We start from the raw sequence: 19,449 nt of genomic DNA, 5'->3' as shown, positions 1-19,449 counted from the left end.
ACACCAGTAGTGTGGCTTCGCTGATGTTTCAATGTCAGGACAAACCATGTGCCACTCTTCTGCTGATGCTGAAACTTGTTGCCTTGACATTACCTGCCACTTTGGTTGAGTACCTGCTTGGAGCTAATTCCTCAGAGGCAAAAAAAATAAATAAATGTAATTGTGACAATTTTAAATCTTGATGAACTTATAAAAAAAAAAAGGGAAAGCGAAACCAGTGATGCAATGTAAAATAGTGTTTTAGGTAGTTGTGTTATCACATAAAAAGTCAGAATTTTCTTCTAATGATAAATAATTTGAGCTGAGAGTCTCCAATTGTACTACATGTTATAGTTTATACTTTTGCAAAACTGTAAAGTGGCTTTCCTTGAACTTGAAGATTACTTTTTAAAACTTTTAGTGTCTTGGAAATGTTATTAGACTTTACTGGATTAATTCCTGGAAAACTTAAAAGCCTTTTTTTAACTTATCAGGTACGTTCCTGTAGCTTTGTGGATATTTTCCAAGAACTCAGATGTTTCTTTCAGGCGTTCATCAATACTTTCATGGATATTACTGATTACTTTCACAGAGCCAACCCGATGCTTTTCTCGAACTTACAATGTATTTTAAAATGAATTTCCTGAAACTCATTGATTACTAAAGTTCTGGGAAGTACTATATACAATTCAAGAAAATACCTGGTCATTTCTGGTAAAGTAATCAGTAAACTGAATAAACGTACATGACGAATAACCTCCAAGTTTGAGAGAAGTATCTGGTCGGTTCCAGGACAGTGATAAGTCTTCTGAAAATGTCAAGTTCTGAAAGTGAGTTTTGAAATGTATCAAGTATGTTCCCTAAACATTTTCTGGAATGGAAACCTCCAAGTTCAGGGAAAGAACAGGGTGTATTATGTAATGCTATCCTTTTTTTATTTTAAGTTCAAGATTATATGTGCAACGTGCAAACATTTTGAGCTGTCTGACAAGCGCCTAAAACAAAAATTCACAAATATAATATTCCCTTTGAGCTTAAATTCTTATATTTCCACTTCGAATACAAAACTTTGAGACGGTTAATGGCACCCATCCGGAAGACATTAGTGCATCCTAAAGCTTCATGTCAGGCCACCTTTCAGCTTCTCCCACAGATCTCAATGGATCGGTGCATTACCCTGGCGTCACAGATTTGATGATTAAAGAAGCTGTTCCTTATTGTTTCTGGCTGCAGGAGCCAGATGTGAAGTATTGACTTACAGAACAAAGTGATCGAGCAAAGAGCAAAGTTTCTTTCCTCCCTGTTTTTTTTTTCATTCCTTCCATGTTTATAGTGTATATCTTGAGAGCTCTGCATCGTATCTTTATGTGAAATTGTTAAACATTATTATGTTGTTTATGGAGATAAGAGCACAGTGTCTCGTTCTGAAGAAAAAACAAGCGCAAACTAGACCCAGCTTGACACATTTCAAAAACACACATATATCATCCATTTATAATCCTTTCTGTCTTAATCAAATGATTACCCCATGCCACGAGAATTCAGGGTTCAGCACTAATTGGTAGGTTAGGTTTCTGTTGGCCCAGGTGCTGCATACTCTGCATGCTTACCTTCGCAACTGTTGAGCAGCCTGCGTGTGCATGAGCACAGTGGTCTTTAAAACACTGACAATTAAACTGTTTGGATTCGGCGAATATATGCAGTCTCACCACAAAACATGCCGCAACACCTTTTTTATTCAGTGGGATTCGATTATATGTCAAAGAGGTAATTGCAACCTGATATATTATTTGCAGCAGGACTATCATTTAAAGTGGAGATGAAAGTTGTGTCATGCTGAGACTTTTTAAAACAACATTTTAGTATGGTTGTGAGCACTGAAAATAATCATGGATTAGGGTGTTTTGAAAGCTACTGCATGGAGGCTCAGGGCTTCAACTCACATGTCAGGTGGATAATCAATCAACTTTATGATTCACCAAGCCTTCAACGGCTACTTTTGTTTTTCAAAAATAAAGAAATCGGGAGGGAAAATAACTTAGCGGTCAAATAGTAACAATATATAGCCTAATATTCACATTTAGAGCGAGAAAACCTTCAAACTTTGAAAGTATAAAACAACTATAAATTGCAATTAACACCTGGTTCTGAACAGAACATTTGAAGTCATGCCCATCTAAATCAGAAACACATTATGGAAAATGGCATATTGTCTGAAACTGCAATATTCATTTCAATTAATAAACACACTCTTCAAATGTTCTTTTTTTCATGTGTACCAGTGAAAGTTAACAGCAACAGCAACATGTTTTATCTTAGTTTCTAAAGGGAAGTGAGCCCAAGGAATGAGGGGGCATTTGACTGCAGCTGCTGAAGTTTCTTAACTCGCCTGAATCCACCACATGTGTAGCCCTGAAGTTACTTTTTACGGCCAGAAGACATACTGTTGAGAGAAAACTAACTGTAGTTTTCTAACTTTAAATGATGAGACATGTTCAAAAATAATCTTTCTACAGCATCAAAGCTGTAGTGAAGCAAAAGCTCATCAATAAAAACATGGACAGCTAGGTGGAAAGCAGACTTTTAGCTGCTTCTATCCACTACTATTATGTTATACACAGTCATTGCATAGTTTGCTTTTACAAAGTATTCTGGTGTGCTCAAAGCAACAGGTATGTCAGAGAAATAATTCTGGTCACAACTGGTGCAGAAACTCCAACACCTGTCAAGATTTTAAAATTACAATGTACAATTTTAAAATGTTGTCACAAAAGTGACAAAAATGCCACAAGGTACTTTTAGGAATAAGGTACTACCTACCTTAGAAAATGGGTAGTGTTCCCATTGATCAAGTTTTTAATCCACAAATGAACATTTAAAACAATTGTCTCTTTCTCACAAGATAAATTAATATAAATCGTCACCTTCTGAACTTAAATTAGAGCTGCATACTTTGTTTTCACTACTTTCTTCTTGGGTAGCTGTTGTGTTATGTGCTAATACCTATGTTTGATGTTTCAAACTAAACATATTTAAACCAACTTTACTTGTTTTTTTCTTTTCATACTTTTTTGACATGTGACTGTTGAAGACATGGATCATAGTGAATATACCAGCATCAGCTATGATCCCTTTTTTAAAGAAAAACATTGTGTTGCTTAAAATAATACAAAATAAATAGTATGTAAAATAGTTTATTCTTGAATAATTATCTGTGAAAGCATTTTTAAAATTGACAATGTATAAGGAACAAAATATATTTAATAAAAAATACACCAAGAGAAAAAGTTCCAAACATTAAATTAAAATATATTGACAGAGTTGTTTAAATATGTTTTAAAACTTTTCTAATTCTCTAAACAAACTAGTCTGAGAGCCTTTTATGTGGACAAACACTAACACCGAATATTTTCCACATTCCTTTAGGCTAAAGTGGTCCCTGCCGTGCATCTGCAGTGATTTTCTGCAAGTGTTCCAAAATAAACGTGCTAACAAATAAATTTAATTCAAAGGAGCAAAAACTGCTCTTCTGTTGAATCAGTGGCTTGCAACAACCTCTGAAAAACAGCTGCCAAACATTTGTCCCCTCTTCCATGCATAGATTATGGGCGTTGCCCTAAAATATGTGTTAATGAGTTTGCACCAGGAGCGACACTTTGTTTCGACACTGTGAAGTCAAGGTGCGATGCGTCACATCAGCTGTCCGCCTCGGTGTTTTCCTCTTTGCAGGCGTCAGGAAAAGCAGAGCGTTTCCTCCGTGAAAACTTCAGACAGAGAAGGTCTCCCACTTCGTTCATCTGTTGCAGCACCTGAAGAAAACAAGGTTTCAGAACCTTTTCTGAACCTTTATTCACAGTTTAAAATGAAACAGCCACTGTTGGTGGATTGCTCTGTGTGTTTACCTCGTCCAGTATCTCTCTGGTGTGCGAAGCAGACAAACAGAAACGAGCTCGGGCCTCTGTGATCGGGGTAGCGGGAAATCCAACCACTACAACTCCTATTTTCCTCTTTAGCATTTCACGAGCAAAGGCCCTAGGTAGCAATAAAAAGAGTGGTAACCATTTAGGTATTAATATAAATTATACCAGTCTCGTAATATACTGGTATGTAGCGATGCATCATATAGAAGAAATGCATGTGGCATTTCAGTTTTGCAAAGAGCAGTTTCACATTCACGGCATGATAGAGCTGCACAATGATTCCAGATCGTTACTGAATTGAACCTAATGTGAAGATCACAAAGAACTGTCTGTATATCAAAAAGTGTTCAGTAATTGTTGAAGTAGCAGACAGTTTTCAAGTTTCATCTTTGCTTTAGATTAAATGTTGAACTCTGTGAATAACTAGATTATGTTACATGTGTAGGTGAGAGTTTAGGTGTACTTACACCACTTTGCCTGGCATGTAGAGCAGCACTGGAACCACAGGGGAGTCATCATTGCCATAGATGATGAAGCCCATATCCTTCAGCTTGGCCCTGAAGTATCTGGTGTTTTCTGCCAACTGGCGGATCCGTCTGATGCCTCCAATTAAAACAAGGACATCACCAGATGTACATGAGTAATGCAACAACTCACTGACTTTTTCCCTGAATACTTCCAATTTCCCCAGTGGGGAACAGCGTCATCTGCCCCAAAGTTCTGCAGCTCCAAGGAAAAACACAAGGAAGAAAGAAACAAACACGGAAATCAAGTTGAACACAAAGAAGCAACAAACACAGAGGGAGTGGAACATGAGGACAGAAGGAAACAAGGCAGGAAGAAACGAGACAAAACTCAAAAGGAAGGAAAAAAACAAGAGACAAATGAAGGAACCTTGCAACAAAGTACAGTAAGGAAGGACTGAGGATTGATGGTAAAGGAAATATGTGAAGTACATAAAAAAGAAATGAAAGAAAGAATGACCTGGGGAAAAAAGAAAGTGGCACAAGGAATAAGACAAGAGGAAGGAAGGAGGAACTTGAGGGTTAGAGGGGGTGAAGACACGATGAAGTATCACAGAAAAGGAAAATAAAGATGTAAGGAACGACACAGTTAGTAGGATTGTGAAGAATTTATATATATATTTTTTCATATTTATCCAGACCTGGAAAACACTTAAATTGAGTTCCACACTGTTTTAGACTGTTTGTGAACCATCTACCCTTCCCCATAAATTTGCCATGATCACAACTGGGCTGCAGCAACAGCAGATGGTTCAGTTTTGTCTGCTTGACAGCAGGGTTTACACAAATGCTTGTTGCTAGAATGAGGGCTCACAAATTAGTTGAGATGGATTTTGCACAAAATTATTGACTGCCAGTGGAGCTTAGCCATGACTGATACTGAATATAAACAATGCGTAAGTATCACATGCACTGGATTTCAAGATGACTATATTAGAAATCACATCAAAGGAAGCAGAGGCGGTCTGCTCTGCTGACCCCCTCCCTGTGTTCCTGAACAATGCGAATCGCTGGGGAGCCTTCTGCTCTGTGGCTGTAGCATGGCTTGGCATGAGCCGGCCTTGGATCCCAGCTCTGTTTCCCTCTGATTACCTGGGAACAGATTGGCAGTTCTTTCAAAGAGATGTAAGAGAGCACTTTAAATCCCCTTATCTCAGCAAAACAAGAGAGAAAGAGAGAGGGGCGGAGAGGAGAGAAAACATAGCGTTCGGACATCTGCCAAAAAGCACGGGGCCCATTTTGTAAATTGCTCCTCTCTGGTAAGATAGAGGCAGGGGAGGTCAAAAGCCTGCTGCAAGACACAGAAATCATATAAGAACATGTGACTAAAGCAAAATCTCATAGGAAAAGGAAAGATGAAGAAGGAGTAGGAGGAACTATTGGAGGTGTTTTATTGTATGTTGTACCAGGCTTGGCGGCATGGATGGGCTTTTCTCACCCACAAAGTCAGCTGTGTGCCCCCTGGACTGGAAGCTGTTTTTTGTTTTTACCTCAGAGTGGCCAACTTTCTGTTCCTCCTATGTCAATTTGATACAGTAGGGGCTTCCACACTTCCCATATATGTTATATGGGAAGTGTATGATAGAGCCGTTATCCATTGCTAACAAGTTGTTAGCTCTGCACGCTCTAAGATGCTCGGCTTGGGTTTACACCTGTGCAGCATTGACAGAAACATGCTGTGCAGAGCTTTACAGGTTTGTGTTACAATCATGGAAGCAAATCAGAAAAACACAAATTACTTTGCACAGTTCCAGTTGAGTTAAATAATGCTGTTGGATGCAGGTAATGTTAGCTAAAAGATAACTAGCTAACATCAATATAGTATGTTAAGCTGGTTAACATGTATCCTATAGGCTACCGATGTTATCTATGTTCAAAAGTGTGTATTACTGGTTACTGCACTGTACCCTTCTATTTTACATGAGTAATACTATTATTGATATGCAGATTCATTTAGTCTCTATCCCCAAATAAGCCAATGCTGGCTTGCTTACTAAACTGGTCTGGAGTCGGGGTTGTGTTGGACGCTGGAGCTGCAGTGCTGCGCTCCCTCCCCTCAATAAGACAGGTCAAGACTGATTTCTCCACAACAGCTACGTCAGAGGCAAGGCATGTCTGATTCAGAGCCAGATAAAAGTTGCTCATCTTTGTATGAACCCGCATTATGCCTCAACCACAGCTTACTCGGCTTTTGTTGCTAAAGCAATTAACCCATTACAGCACTCTATCTTCTTTGTTTTTATGTCCCACACAGTTTACGTCACGACTGCCTGTTTTCCCTCCAAGAGACATGCTTAAGGCCCTTTAAATGTCACTCATTTACAATTACTGTCAGTATTCCTTCCTTTTAATGCCTCTTCAGGAGAACATCTACACAGAAGGTACTTACTTTAACTAGTCTCTTCCCTGTTCTTGTGCCTATTGCAATTGAGGCAGCAACTTTTCAGAATTCATCACAACACTTAAATGAAAATGCTCATGGACTGCATTCCCTGCCACGGCAGACCCGTGTAATTGCTTCCACATTTTCTGACAAAGCAGCTGTTAGTGTTTTCCTGCAGGTCCAACTCCTAATGCAAACGCTGATAGTGACCTCCAGATCTGGCTTGCTGTTTTTTGCACAGAAAAACACATAATTGCAAATGAGAAGAAGTGAGATCTATGTGGACAGCTTCGAGGGCCCCAAAAAGCTTTACTAATATACTTTTCTTTCAGTGATATGCAAATTAACAACTAAATTACACAATCCTATAAATTTAGACTCTTCTTTCCCTCTAACATTTGCTGAATAAATATCAAGCAATATTGATGAAAGGTTTACATTTACAGTTCCTTGCAAAAAAATTACTCATTCTCCATGTTACAGCCAAAAAACTTCAATGTTTTTTATTAGGATTGTCAACCACAAACCAACAAAAAATAATGCATTATTGACAAATGGAAGGAAAAGTGTGGCTTTAAAATGTTTTTTAAAGCCACACTTTAAAAAAGACGAAAACCTATAAAGTGTGTAATGCATGTGTGGTCACTATTCTTAAATCCAGCTGCTCTGTGAAGGTCTTAGAGGATTGTTTGAGAACATTAGATAATAAACAGAATCATTAAGAACAGGGAACACAGCAGACAGAAAGCTGAGGAGATGTTTAAACCATGGCCAGATTACAAAACAATATCTCCAAGCCTTGAGCATCTCATGGAGCATGAAAAAGAAACAGCAAAGCACAACTGAAAACTTGTTTAAGTGTGATAACCTCCTGACAGGCCAACTATTAATTGTGCACACCATATTTTTCGCCCTCATTGCATTGTGACAAAAACAAAGTTACATTTGAAGGGAAGCCAAACAAGTATTGTAGTTTTTATATGAAAGGGAAAGAGCCAGGATGTAGAAGTCTAATACCACAAAACTCTTAACAACTAATTCACATAGTAAAACACAGTGATGGCAGCATCATCTAGTGGGGATGCTACTTTTCAGAAACGACAGGAAGGCCGATTAAGGGAATGTGGATGGAGCTAAATCCATAGTGATCCTGGAAGAAAACTTGCAAGAGTCTCAACATTACAAATGTGAAAAATAAAAAAATAATGTGAATGCTTTTTTGTTGTTGTAAAGAACTGATTCTTCCTTCTGGGGGTCTTTGGGTATGACTTGTAAAGAAAGCTCTAATACTCTCATATTCTTACCTTCTGTGGTTCCGTCTTTTCCCATGATGCACTTCATGGCACGCATTACCTGCTCTGTTATTGGAGGGGACATGGCTGAGGCGTATACTGCACTGTGAGAATGGCTGCGCAGATACTCCACCAGTTCCTGTAATGGCACACAAACAATCACATTTTAGCACTAGGAAAAATGTGTATTTTAGTCCCAAATACCTACATAAACTTTCAATTTTGGAGTCAGATTACTGGTAGTTCTACCTTTTAGCCACTAGAGAGAGCTCAAATCTACTCAACATCTGGAAAGTAATTAAAATACCTCAGATCCTTCATTTGTCACTAGGAGGAACTTGGCACCAACTCTAACACGGCTCTGGAACCTTTCCCCCTCTCCAGCTCCTAAACTGAGAAGGAACCGATGACAAAATGAGCCTGAATGAGGATCGTCAGGCTCATTATTCTGAAATGTCAGCAGGAGATTAATTCTGCCAGTGGCTGACAGGGGAAGAAGCAGAATTTCAGGGAACTGATTCGGTTGAGGCTCCTGGAGCGAGAAGAGGTTGGGTTGGGCCTGCAGCCGTGACAGGCCCCTGCTCAGCGGTTGCAAGGTGATGACAAACAGCCGGAGATGATGTCTGGCCACCATTTCCACTCACTGCCATCTGTCCCCACTGGGCGGCAGCGGCGGTGGTGGCTGAGGTTTCCTCACACGCATGGAGGGAAGGAGGATTTCAGTGGAAATGTTCAAACGAAAGATAGGAGCTCTGGAACAACCTGACATCTGTTTTTGTTTAAGGCAGGAGATTTTCACAGCTTTGTGGTCTCACAGGATTTCAGCGCAACCAAGATAAGCCAGTTAGGAGAACATGTCTGAAATCCATCTCATGCCTGGGGGCACAAGTGACAACTCAGGGTGTTTCCGAAGCCATACAGCGGTCACAGTAATGGTGTGGCATACTTATTCATAAAACCACAGAATGGGAACATTGCCAGAGCTCCTTGTGCACGTGCAGCAACTTTTCAGCCACTTTAAACCACTTTAATGTCCATAACCGAACCAGCCTCATTGGTTATCACAGTCATGCTAATTCTATCACTTATTAATAAAATAAATGTAATCTGAAGAAGGAATTGCACCTTTCTAGAATGTTTTAAACTCCATCATGATAAAATAAAAGACAATTTATTTTAATATTTGTGATTAATATTTCTAGAAAATTTTAAATGTCAGTATTTACCAGTTCAGTTCACTAATGGTTATGGAAGAAAATCACATCTAAAAGGAGTCAATGATTGCTCAGTATTAGTATTAGTTATCATAGACCTTCATAAATTACATCCATTGCTTTTCTATACTTGCTTGTCTTTGTAGGATCCTGGGTGCCTATTCATTTGTTTTGTTTATGTATTAGTGCCCTCATTAGCTTCTACCAAAGTGGTTACTAATCTTTCTGGAGTACAATTGATAAAATACAAAAACATTCATACAAAATAAACATTAACATATGATATGCACAAAATTAGTCACACATCACATTTTGCAAATTACATAGAGGAACCTGGGTTAAATAAATACAATTTTAGTTTGCTAGAATTCTAGAATCTAATTCTAGAATTAAATTCAATTCTAGTGTGCACACAAGAATGTGTGCTTTTTAAATCAGTTGTTTTTAGAAAATGTATTAATTTCTGAATTACTCTATAGATAACAGATTTTTTAAACAAGTTTTTCTCAGAACACTTTACAGTCAATTTAGGCTCACAGGAGTATCTGGTAAAATGATTATATATCTGGCTTGAATAAATACACTTTTCACAAAACAATTTGTCTCTAGCAGTGATTGAATGAGGGTCCAGGTAAACCTTGGAATGGTTGCCAGTGTATCACGAAGATAAAAAGGACAAATATGCACACATTCACTTCGACCTAAGGACAATTTAGAAAATCAATTGCTCTAATATTTATTTTTTGGACTGCAGGAGGACGGCAGAGGACGCACAAGGAGAATCTGGGATTCAAACCCAGGCAGCAGTGCTACCAACGGCATCATCATTCAGCTTTACATAAATAACTCTCAGCCATGCAGTATTTGCTAAATGAGAATTTGAATGGAAATGAAAAATATTATGTATTTCCGAAAAAAACTGAGTTACAGGATTGTTTTGGATAACTTTTCCCATAGAAACTTCATGCAGTGTTATATTTGTCTCATATTAAAATTAATTAATTCTAAAACATTTCAATGTGACAAAAAAGCCCTGTGTATTTCGCGACTTATCCTTTTTGAGTATGAATAAGGTTTTGCCTAAAGGGTAATTGAACAATGCTTTGCAAACACACTGTTGAAGTGAATTATAAGGAGCTTGGGGTGTATTTATTTTTGGTTCTCTCATAAAACAGCTAAAAGATGACTGTTTTCCAGAACACATGTGCAGAGCCTTTTCTTGGTCAACCCGTATCCACTTAACACAGGATTTGGGGCACTTCACCACAACAACAAATATGCTTTCTCTCTCTTTTCCTGCCTTTTTCCCTTTCAAGAGTTTACAACAGCCAGCTGTCAAACCAGGCAGTACGTTCATACTTCAAACATCATCATGCTTGTTAAAAATCATCCTGTTAAATCTGGAGCGCAGTTCCGATGCGTGCCACAAGAAGGGGCTGGCCCTCAGCCAGCTTTACCTTCTTATTAAGGCAGAGCAGGACTGAGCTAACATAAGGCAGGGAAAGGAAGTGTCCATTTTTAAGAGCTTAATTCCAACAACAAGCCTGTTTCCTTGCTTTCTAATCAACATCCTTGAAACCACTGTGGTTATGTACTAAAGTGTACTTTTTAATAGAGTAAAAGCAGATTAAAAAGGCCCTGAGTTGCAGCTTATTGAACATTTGTTGAACACATGAGGCCTACAAAAGTCCTTGTTATGGAGTTTGTATTATTCACTCCCATCTGTTTTGAATACCTGTTGCAAATAATTCTTAAAAATCCTAAATAATTTACATGACTTACTTCATCACTTTATTAGGCTTTGAAGCCAGATTAGTGGTGTTAAATAAATTCAAGAAATTGTCGGCTAAGCTATCTGATTCTCTGTAATGAGAACCAATGGCTATTGGAATTGTTTCAGTGTGATTAATCTCATCTACATCGTAAAATCTATCCTGACCCTATTTGCGTCCAAATGGATTAGCAACCAGACTAATTTCTGCTTGAGTGAATAATAGCATGTTTACTGCACTGTTTCCAAGCTCTCTCTTTTTCATAGGTGGGCCATAAACAGCTGAAATGGTGAGAATGGATGAAATGAGCTGGGAGAAGGTGGAACAGAGCTCAACAGTAACCTTTCTTCCTGCGATGTAGCCTCCAGCTGCCCCGAAGCTCTTCGTGAAAGTCCCCATCATCACGTCCACATCAGCCGGGTTCACATTAAAGAGCTCGGTGACTCCCCTCCCCGAAGGCCCCACCGCGCCAATACTGTGGGCTTCATCCAGGTACAAATAGGCTTTATACTTCTTCTTCAGGGTGATGATTTCAGGCAGTCGCACAACTGAGCCCTCCATGCTGATAGGAGAGATTCACAGAAAGAGGAAACAAAAATTCATCCAGGTGTAAGCTTTAGAAACCAAATAATTAGTGTTGGAAATAAAAATCCAACTGGATTCTTAAGACTTATATTAGAGTTCAGATGAAATGTTTGCATACACTCATTGTTCTGAATGCATTAGACTGCTGTCTGATGCAGCTGTATGATGCCTTCAAGGTGCATTGGAAATATCCCCAAGGATGCATTCAGACCATTTATTATTCTGTGTGAAGTTTTAAATTACTTTTTAGATTTTTTTAAAAATATTATGTATTGACTGGTTTATTCATTGTCCATTTTGTAGTCATAGCAGCACCTATATTCTTTGGATCAATACATTTTTATTTTTAACTCTCACTGGCTAAAGCAGGGGCATTTAGTGCCATGCCCTCTAGCTGAATAATAATTGTTAGTGTGTTGTTTTTGTTGCTCTTGATGAGACTTGCTGTACAATCAATTGCTGATTGGGACATGAATAAAGATTCATATGTCTATCTATCGTACAACAAGTAACTCCAATGAATTTAAAAAACAAAGACTTTTAATTTATTGTGGATTTTCTGTAATTCACACATAAATACTTCAAAATCAGAATATGAACCCCAGGGGCAATTCATGTTTTGCGACTGCACTCATTACATGAGCATGAAAAGAATATAATATAAAAATAAGAGCAAAACCGATACAGTATACATTATGATAATATACATAAGTCAGCATTATAATTCATATATGTTAATTATGCAGAGATTATTTAAAAACACAAGTTAAGTGTTACAAATTTGCACAGATTCCCCATAGAAAGTGTCAAGCATTTACAGAGGAGCTGAAAAGTTCTCCATACCACATGTAGGAATGACTTCCTATGGCGTTCTGTAGCAAATTTTGGTGGAATCAGTCTTCCACTAAATGTGCTCCTGTGATTCACCAGTGTGTTGTGGAGTGGGTAGAGGACATTGTCCAAAATGGCACGCAGCTTGGACAGCATCCTCCTCTGTGTCACTGCCATCAGAGAGTCCAATTCCACTCCCACCACATCACTGGTCTTTTTGACCAGTGAGTTGAGCCTGTTGGCATCTGCTGCCCTTAGCTTGTTGCCCCAGCAGGCCACAGCAAAAAGTCATAGCAGCCCCATAACAAAAAAAAAAAAAATAATAATAATAATCTGAGCCTCAGAAAATAGAGATATTTCACACATAAGTCCTCAAAAGTATTTGGTGAAATCTCCCATCATCAAGGTTCTGCTTGTTTTTGGATGATTGTTTGGCTACTCTATTGTCAGATAAAATTGGTAAAATTGCTGGTGTCCATGGCACCAGCTCTGATTTTTGATGACAGTCTTTGGATTTCCAACAGGCTTGAGGCTGACTGTTTAGAAATGCCATATGAGAAAGCTGATTATTTCAAACCTATTATGGATGTGTGTTTTCTTTGTCCTGATGGAACATGGATGTGTCTCTGAGTATATAAGTCTGACCCGAAATGTCATCCTCAGATGACAGGAAAATGGGTCAGATGTTCAAGAACAACACCGAAATGTCCAGAACTCAAGCCAAATATAACTTGGAAGCAACTGGAACAATTTTACTATCCATGGTAAAAACAGTTTTGTGATTTATCAGCACATCACCGTCCACTGAGAAGGTGCCGGGCGAGAAAAGGTCTCCTGCTCCAAAATGGATAAAAACTTTTATTACTGTTATCTCAATAAATTCTACCAAATATGGGATTGGCCATCCTTGACTTGGACAAAAGTTGATCTTTCAAGAGTTCAATGATCTTCAAAAGCCATCATAACTGGTTTTGTCCTGAAAGTTCCTGGAATAGCCTCAATTTCAAGCCCACCGACAGTTTATGGTGGACTATGCTTAAATTTCAGGTTCAAACCATGCACTAAACCAAACAATTGAAATGAACTACACCATTTATAAAGAGAAGAATCGTAAAACATTCAACCAGAACTAAACCAGAAGCTTATTGTTGGCAGCTGTCATTTCCTTTTACTTTTATTTAAGTATTTGACAGGGGTGTATATATAATTAAGAATGTTACTATAATCTGACCAGTTGGGGATTAGAATAAATGTTGTGAATTGTATAATAATGCCATCTGGGAAAAAGAACGGCTCAAATAAGTCCTTAAAATATCCAACCTCATAAGATGCTCATCCCCATGATGAGTGTATGGAAACATTTGAGCAGAAGTACATAGCTTGACTTTCCACAGTTTCTCAAGAATCTTTCTCCTGGCATTTTTACTCTTTCCTATCATCTTTTTCTTCACTTCTTCCTCCCCTCTGATGGAAACCTTTTAAAGCTACAAATAGACAGAATAAGTAATTATATAGCTGGGGAATTGTAAAAATCCTTGACCTGCCATACTTTCTTTGGCTGAGCCTGCAGTCCAAATGATAGAAGACAGAGCTGAACCAGGAGCGTTGTGGACATCAAAGGCGAGACAGAGATAGAGCTAAAGTCTCCTTATCCAGGCCTTTTGATGTTCCAGGGAGGTGAAAGATGGAGCTCTAGTTCTTTCGGAGCTGTACGAAGGACAGCATTTTGCTCTCGTGTGACTCACACTGTGCACATTGATCAAGGCAGCATAATAAAGTGAAAATAAATCACGTTTTTTTTTGGAATGGACTGCTTCCTTGTTTTAGGCTTTTTGTCTGCAAAAAATGTGAAGGATGCTGACAGATAAGGTAGAAATGAGAAAATACTGTCAGTAATAAACAGCTGGAGCTGGGGGCTTAGCCAAGTCAATCTCAGTGGCTCCATTTGGCCTTGAATTGGAGGTAATGAGCAGACAGAGAGGGTCACAAAGACTCGGGATAGCTCACCGCCAGGAGAGACACACAATACCTTTTCCCTTTTTCCCGGTAATCACACCCTACCCAGCCACACACACACTCCCATCCACCTGCCAGCACACACACAATCAATTATTCAAACAGCAGGAAGGGAGGCAACAGAGAAAGAGAGCATTCAGGGGCATCTAAGCACAGGCTCACCTCAGGTTACAAATAAAGATCTTTACCAAATCCTGGGAGAGGAAAACTCTCGCTTAAAAATATTAAAATTAGAAACCATCGCACTCAAGAAATGTCTTTTTGTTGTAAAATATTGAAATAATACACCACAACAATATCCTATGGAAAACCTGAAGGCGGTGTAGTCGGAGCTGACCTGTAGATGCCCTCCACCATAATGAGGATCTTCTTCCAGGGTCTGTGGGTCCGAGGCTGCCCTGAGCAAACAGCCTCTCTTAGAAGCTTCTCCAGACTGTGCATGTCTAAAACCAAAAGTGCACACACACACAGGCAAAGAACAATTAAGACAAGGTAAATACAAAAAAAAAACATATAATAATATTACAAAATCTGCCCAATAAAGTATACAGTATTAGGATGTTCATACAGTGCATAGAAACAGTATTCATACCATTCTGGAGGGGGTGTGAATACTCATCAGCTTTGATGAGATCAAAACTGAACTTTTTACTCTGAAACTCTAAAAACTCACATTGTGACAGAAAACTAACACTGCACATCCTGTAAACACCACTCCCACTGTTAAACCTGTTAAAAAGCTCATAGCTGTAATTGTGGTTAAAGGTTGTTTTTTAGAAGCTTCTACGCGCTCCATCTATGTGAAGCCATTTAAAACCATGCATGATTCCTTCTAGCGCAACGTGATGTGTCACTTTATGTTTTTCTATCACATAAAATCTTTATAAATTTACATTCTGTTTGTGATTGTAAACTGTAGATTAGTTGTGGGGTAATACTCTTGCAAGACATGTACCAGAAAATTAAAATCAAGCAATAATAGGATTGTACATTGCTGTCAAGACCATTTCTAGTTTTAAGAATACAAAGCGCATTACTGTATGACAGAAACACATTCAACAAACCATCCGTCTATTATCCATGCGGGGTCACAGTGGGGCTGGCCCCTATTTTCATGGAACAAGATTTGGGGTACACACCGAAACATTCCTATCAACTAATACAACTACTGACACTCTTCCAGAAGTGAGATATCTGTGATAATTACACACATATAAAAGTATACTTGGAACAATATTTCTTTGAGTTAATATAAATCGTGACAGAAATCTTTGCTCATCATGGGAGTGATTTCCCAAAATTTTCTCTTTCCATATGGGGATGTTTTAGCAATCTCCTGTGACAATCCACCAGATGGCAGTATTGACCAGCTGTAATTCTCCTGAATTTTTTTATATTTAAAATCTAACTTCAGTCCAGCCATGAGCTGCAGAAAAAAACCCATGCCACAGCCAACAGTCTGTCTCGATGATCGATATTACTGCCTCCACGCAGACAGGTTCATTTAGGAGACAGCAGATGCTCTGCTGCTGCTAATATCCCCTCCTGAAGCTCAACAGGACAGAATGCATCCGGCGCAACTCAAAATCTACGTAGAGGAGACCAGACAAGAAATTATTTTACAGTATCACTCTGATTCAGGATAAGCTCTGATCTGATATGTGACATTGTGTGACTAGATCTTCTTCTTTACAAAACATGTAAACAAACAAGCAAAAATCTGTAAATTGCTACAATAATACTTTACAGTAATTAGTTTTACTAAAGCTTACTTTTAATAAGCAAAGATAAATACATGCAGCAAGTCATTAAGAAAAATAACAAAAAAATAATATGGAGAAATGTCATCATGCCTTCTGACATGCAAACCTGGACTGTGCAAACCAGTTTTTCTCTATTGTTGGAAATCCGGCTCTGCTAAGATACAAATCATAAACATTTCAGCTGCTGTGAACATGCCATTGCACATTGCCGGGACTTGAACCAACAACTAACATTGGAAAACCATGGCTATATTTTTGTTACTTTATAGCCATTTTAGAAGTAATTCGGCTAAATGAGGGCTTGAGTGCGGTCTACTGTTCAAGTGCCTGAGGCTTCTTTGCCTTTAGACAGGCCTCGGGGGTCTGATTGGTGGAACTATAACTCAGAGCTTGCACCTGTCAGGATGCATTTGCTGCTAAAGGACTAGCCCATTTGAGGTGTTCTGTTGGTGGTGTTCCTGAGGTAGATGGGATTCCAATATACAGTTTATTTTTTTCTAAAACAAACTTTACATAAAACAGCATAACTAAACAGATACAATGTCTTGCCAAATATTCAAACCCCATGAATCATTATGTATTTTGTCATGCTTAACTAAAAATGTTAAATGTATTTTACCTGGCAGACAAACACAAAGTAGCAGCTCAGTGCAAAGTGGGAAAAAAATGATGTGCGGTGAAAACATCAAAAGTGTGTGGTGTATTTTGTATTCCGCTCATTTTACTCCTAACGAGCTTGCCCTCAGAGGTCACCTAATTAGTGATTAAGAGTCCACCTGTGTGCACGTTAATATTGGTATCAGTGCAGCTGGTCTGTGAAAGCCTCAGAGGTTCATGAGACAATCCAAGTGAACAAACAATAGAGGAAAGTCGGGCAGAACCTTAAAGCAGAATTTCCAAAGCTTTGGACATCTAATAGAGCATTGTTGAATCTATAATGTGAAAATGGAAAAAGCACAGAACAGCTGGAACCCTACCAAGATGTCACCATGCAGTTACAGTAACAAGCGGTTAGCTAGATCCAGGTTTGATCTTAAAAAGAGGGAAAGTGGGATGGCTATGGAGACTGTGAGGGAAGTTGAGACACACAGAGGTGGGACTGATGATGGACAGAATGCTTCCAGGCGCTACGTGCAATGTAGGGGAAACAGCAAAAGTCTGGAGAAAGGTTTCCTGGTTGAGTCCAAAACATAAAAATTTCATCTGCATCCAACATGGGAACGTTTTTCTTTAGCAGGGACAGAGATGCTGCTCAAACCTAATAGGAGGAAGGATGGAGCTTCTATCAATCCTAAAAAAAACTCTTCATAACTCCAAACATACTAATATAAAATGCAAATATAATACTACTCCTTAAATCTGCAAATCCTGTGAAAAAAATTAGGAAACAGCAAAAAATAACCAAGAAGATGCCGTTTGCAGTGCTGCAAGGAGAAGCTCAAGCTTTAGTCTGACGTAAAAATGGTTCAAGTCAAAGTAAATTTGCTCTCAGTGATAAACATGCAAGGTACAATGTGTCTTATATTGCAATTTGGATCTCACCTCTTATGAAATGTGCAATATGTAAAAAGAGACAGCTGATGAACTTACTGTTGTGTTTGAACACCCGGATTGTAGCTCCTGACAGTCTGGCTCCCAAGATTAGAGACGTGTGGTTGAGCTCATCGCTTACTATCAAACATCCCTGGAAACCAGCAAAAAGTTACAACTTACACAAAAAAATACTTCAGTTCTAGTTAAATTTTCACAATATGAAGCCTGGAATAAAATGTGTAATAAAATTTCATTGTAAACCTGATTTCAATTGATAAGAGCAGGATGAGTTGCTCATTTAGTTGCATACAACAAACAACAGTTAACAGCCAACTATTTATGGGTGACAATTCCAACTATGTGAATGACGCAATGCATCTGTTCCTTAAGAGATTTCTTGGTTTTATGTGTTTTAGCATAAAAAAGCAATCCCGTTATGCAAATGTGCTTTTTTGAATAAAAGGGATTCATATGGCCAATTACTCATCAACTCATTCCTTTTCTCCTTTCCCCATTTATGTCTTAATCACAATCTTTTTATGTCCTGACACAGAAGGGATAGAAATCGTCTACAAATGTCCCCTCCTTTTCAAGTCTGATAAAATTTTTACCAGCTCATCTGTTATAATCTTTACTTGGACAGTGTGATGCTTCATTTGCTATAAAAATCAGCATGCAAATGAATACAGTTGTCCCATGACGTTCTCTCCAGAGCATTAGCATATATAGCACTGAAGCTCTGAGCAATTGACTGCATTAATCGGAATAATCTTGTATGGGGTGGGGGTTGTGTTGACACCAGCACGATGACAGATACGCTCAGCATGGCCTGGGGTCAGGCTGGTCCACCAACAGCTGTCACTCTAATGTGGCTCCGCCTGCACGGAGAGGCCTGTCCGAGCTCACCCTGTCCCTGTAGGATGGAGCTGGCAGTGAGGGCTGACCCCCAGACGTTACCGGGTTAGCCTCAGCGCTGCAGCCTAAAGGGGCTGCTGCACCTCTTCAGCTGCATAAAACGAGCCTGCTCTCATCTCTTAAACTGTCAACCCTACTTTTCTTCCTGTCCTGTTGAATCGCAGCTACTCCTGCTTCATGTTGCCGCTGGTTTCTGTCAGCTCCACTTGAAGCAGGCGGGTGTGCCAAGAGGCCAGATTATGGGTAGTAAGACCCTTAAGTAGTGCTCATAAAAACTGCCCTTGCTTGTCTGCTTGCCTGGAAGCAGTCATGTATGCCCAGAACCTTCTTATTCTGGATACTGCAAGATTTAATTAAAACTTTAATTAAGTGAGGTGGTCAGAAATATTTAGCGGTTGATTTAGGTTTTCTTTTAATAATTTAGGGAATATGCAAGAAGGAAACAAAAGCTCAACTAATTCTGTTAATATCTACTGTGTTTTGCAAATTACATCTTTATTGCTATCGGATTTCCTTCATTCAACGAGTGGGGAAAAATATGGAGAATCGTGTACCTTCCCCACAAGTGCTGGGATGTTCATTGAATTTGTTGCAAAGCCCATCCCGAAAATCATGGCGGATTCGACCCCAATGAAATCGGCCACAAGTTGTTCCAGCTCCTCATGAATCTTCAGGTTACCTGCAAGATGGAAATCGTAAATAAAAACAGTCTTCCACTTGGA

General features: G+C 38.9%; 1 protein-coding gene across 1 annotated transcript in view; it reads right to left on the bottom strand.

Annotated features, from left to right (window-relative positions):
- Positions 1-3,157: 3,157 nt before the first annotated feature.
- sptlc3 (serine palmitoyltransferase, long chain base subunit 3) overlaps positions 3,158-19,449 on the bottom strand; it is a 30,023-nt gene continuing 13,731 nt past the window's right edge. Inside the window, exons 5-12 of the mRNA XM_055029983.1 lie at positions 19,282-19,406; positions 17,870-17,963; positions 14,854-14,959; positions 11,427-11,646; positions 8,111-8,237; positions 4,367-4,502; positions 3,882-4,011; positions 3,158-3,788 (exon numbers count right to left, since the gene is read on the bottom strand). Of these exons, the coding sequence (XP_054885958.1) occupies positions 3,675-3,788; positions 3,882-4,011; positions 4,367-4,502; positions 8,111-8,237; positions 11,427-11,646; positions 14,854-14,959; positions 17,870-17,963; positions 19,282-19,406 (1,052 nt within the window). The 3' untranslated portion in view covers positions 3,158-3,674. The remainder of the gene's footprint in view (positions 3,789-3,881; positions 4,012-4,366; positions 4,503-8,110; positions 8,238-11,426; positions 11,647-14,853; positions 14,960-17,869; positions 17,964-19,281; positions 19,407-19,449) is intronic.

This window comes from Poeciliopsis prolifica, unplaced genomic scaffold (genome assembly GCF_027474105.1).
Source record: "Poeciliopsis prolifica strain line A6 unplaced genomic scaffold, Auburn_PproV2 SCAFFOLD005, whole genome shotgun sequence".
NCBI classification, from domain to species: domain Eukaryota; kingdom Metazoa; phylum Chordata; class Actinopteri; order Cyprinodontiformes; family Poeciliidae; genus Poeciliopsis; species Poeciliopsis prolifica.
This window is presented reverse-complemented; position numbering and strand designations above follow the sequence as displayed.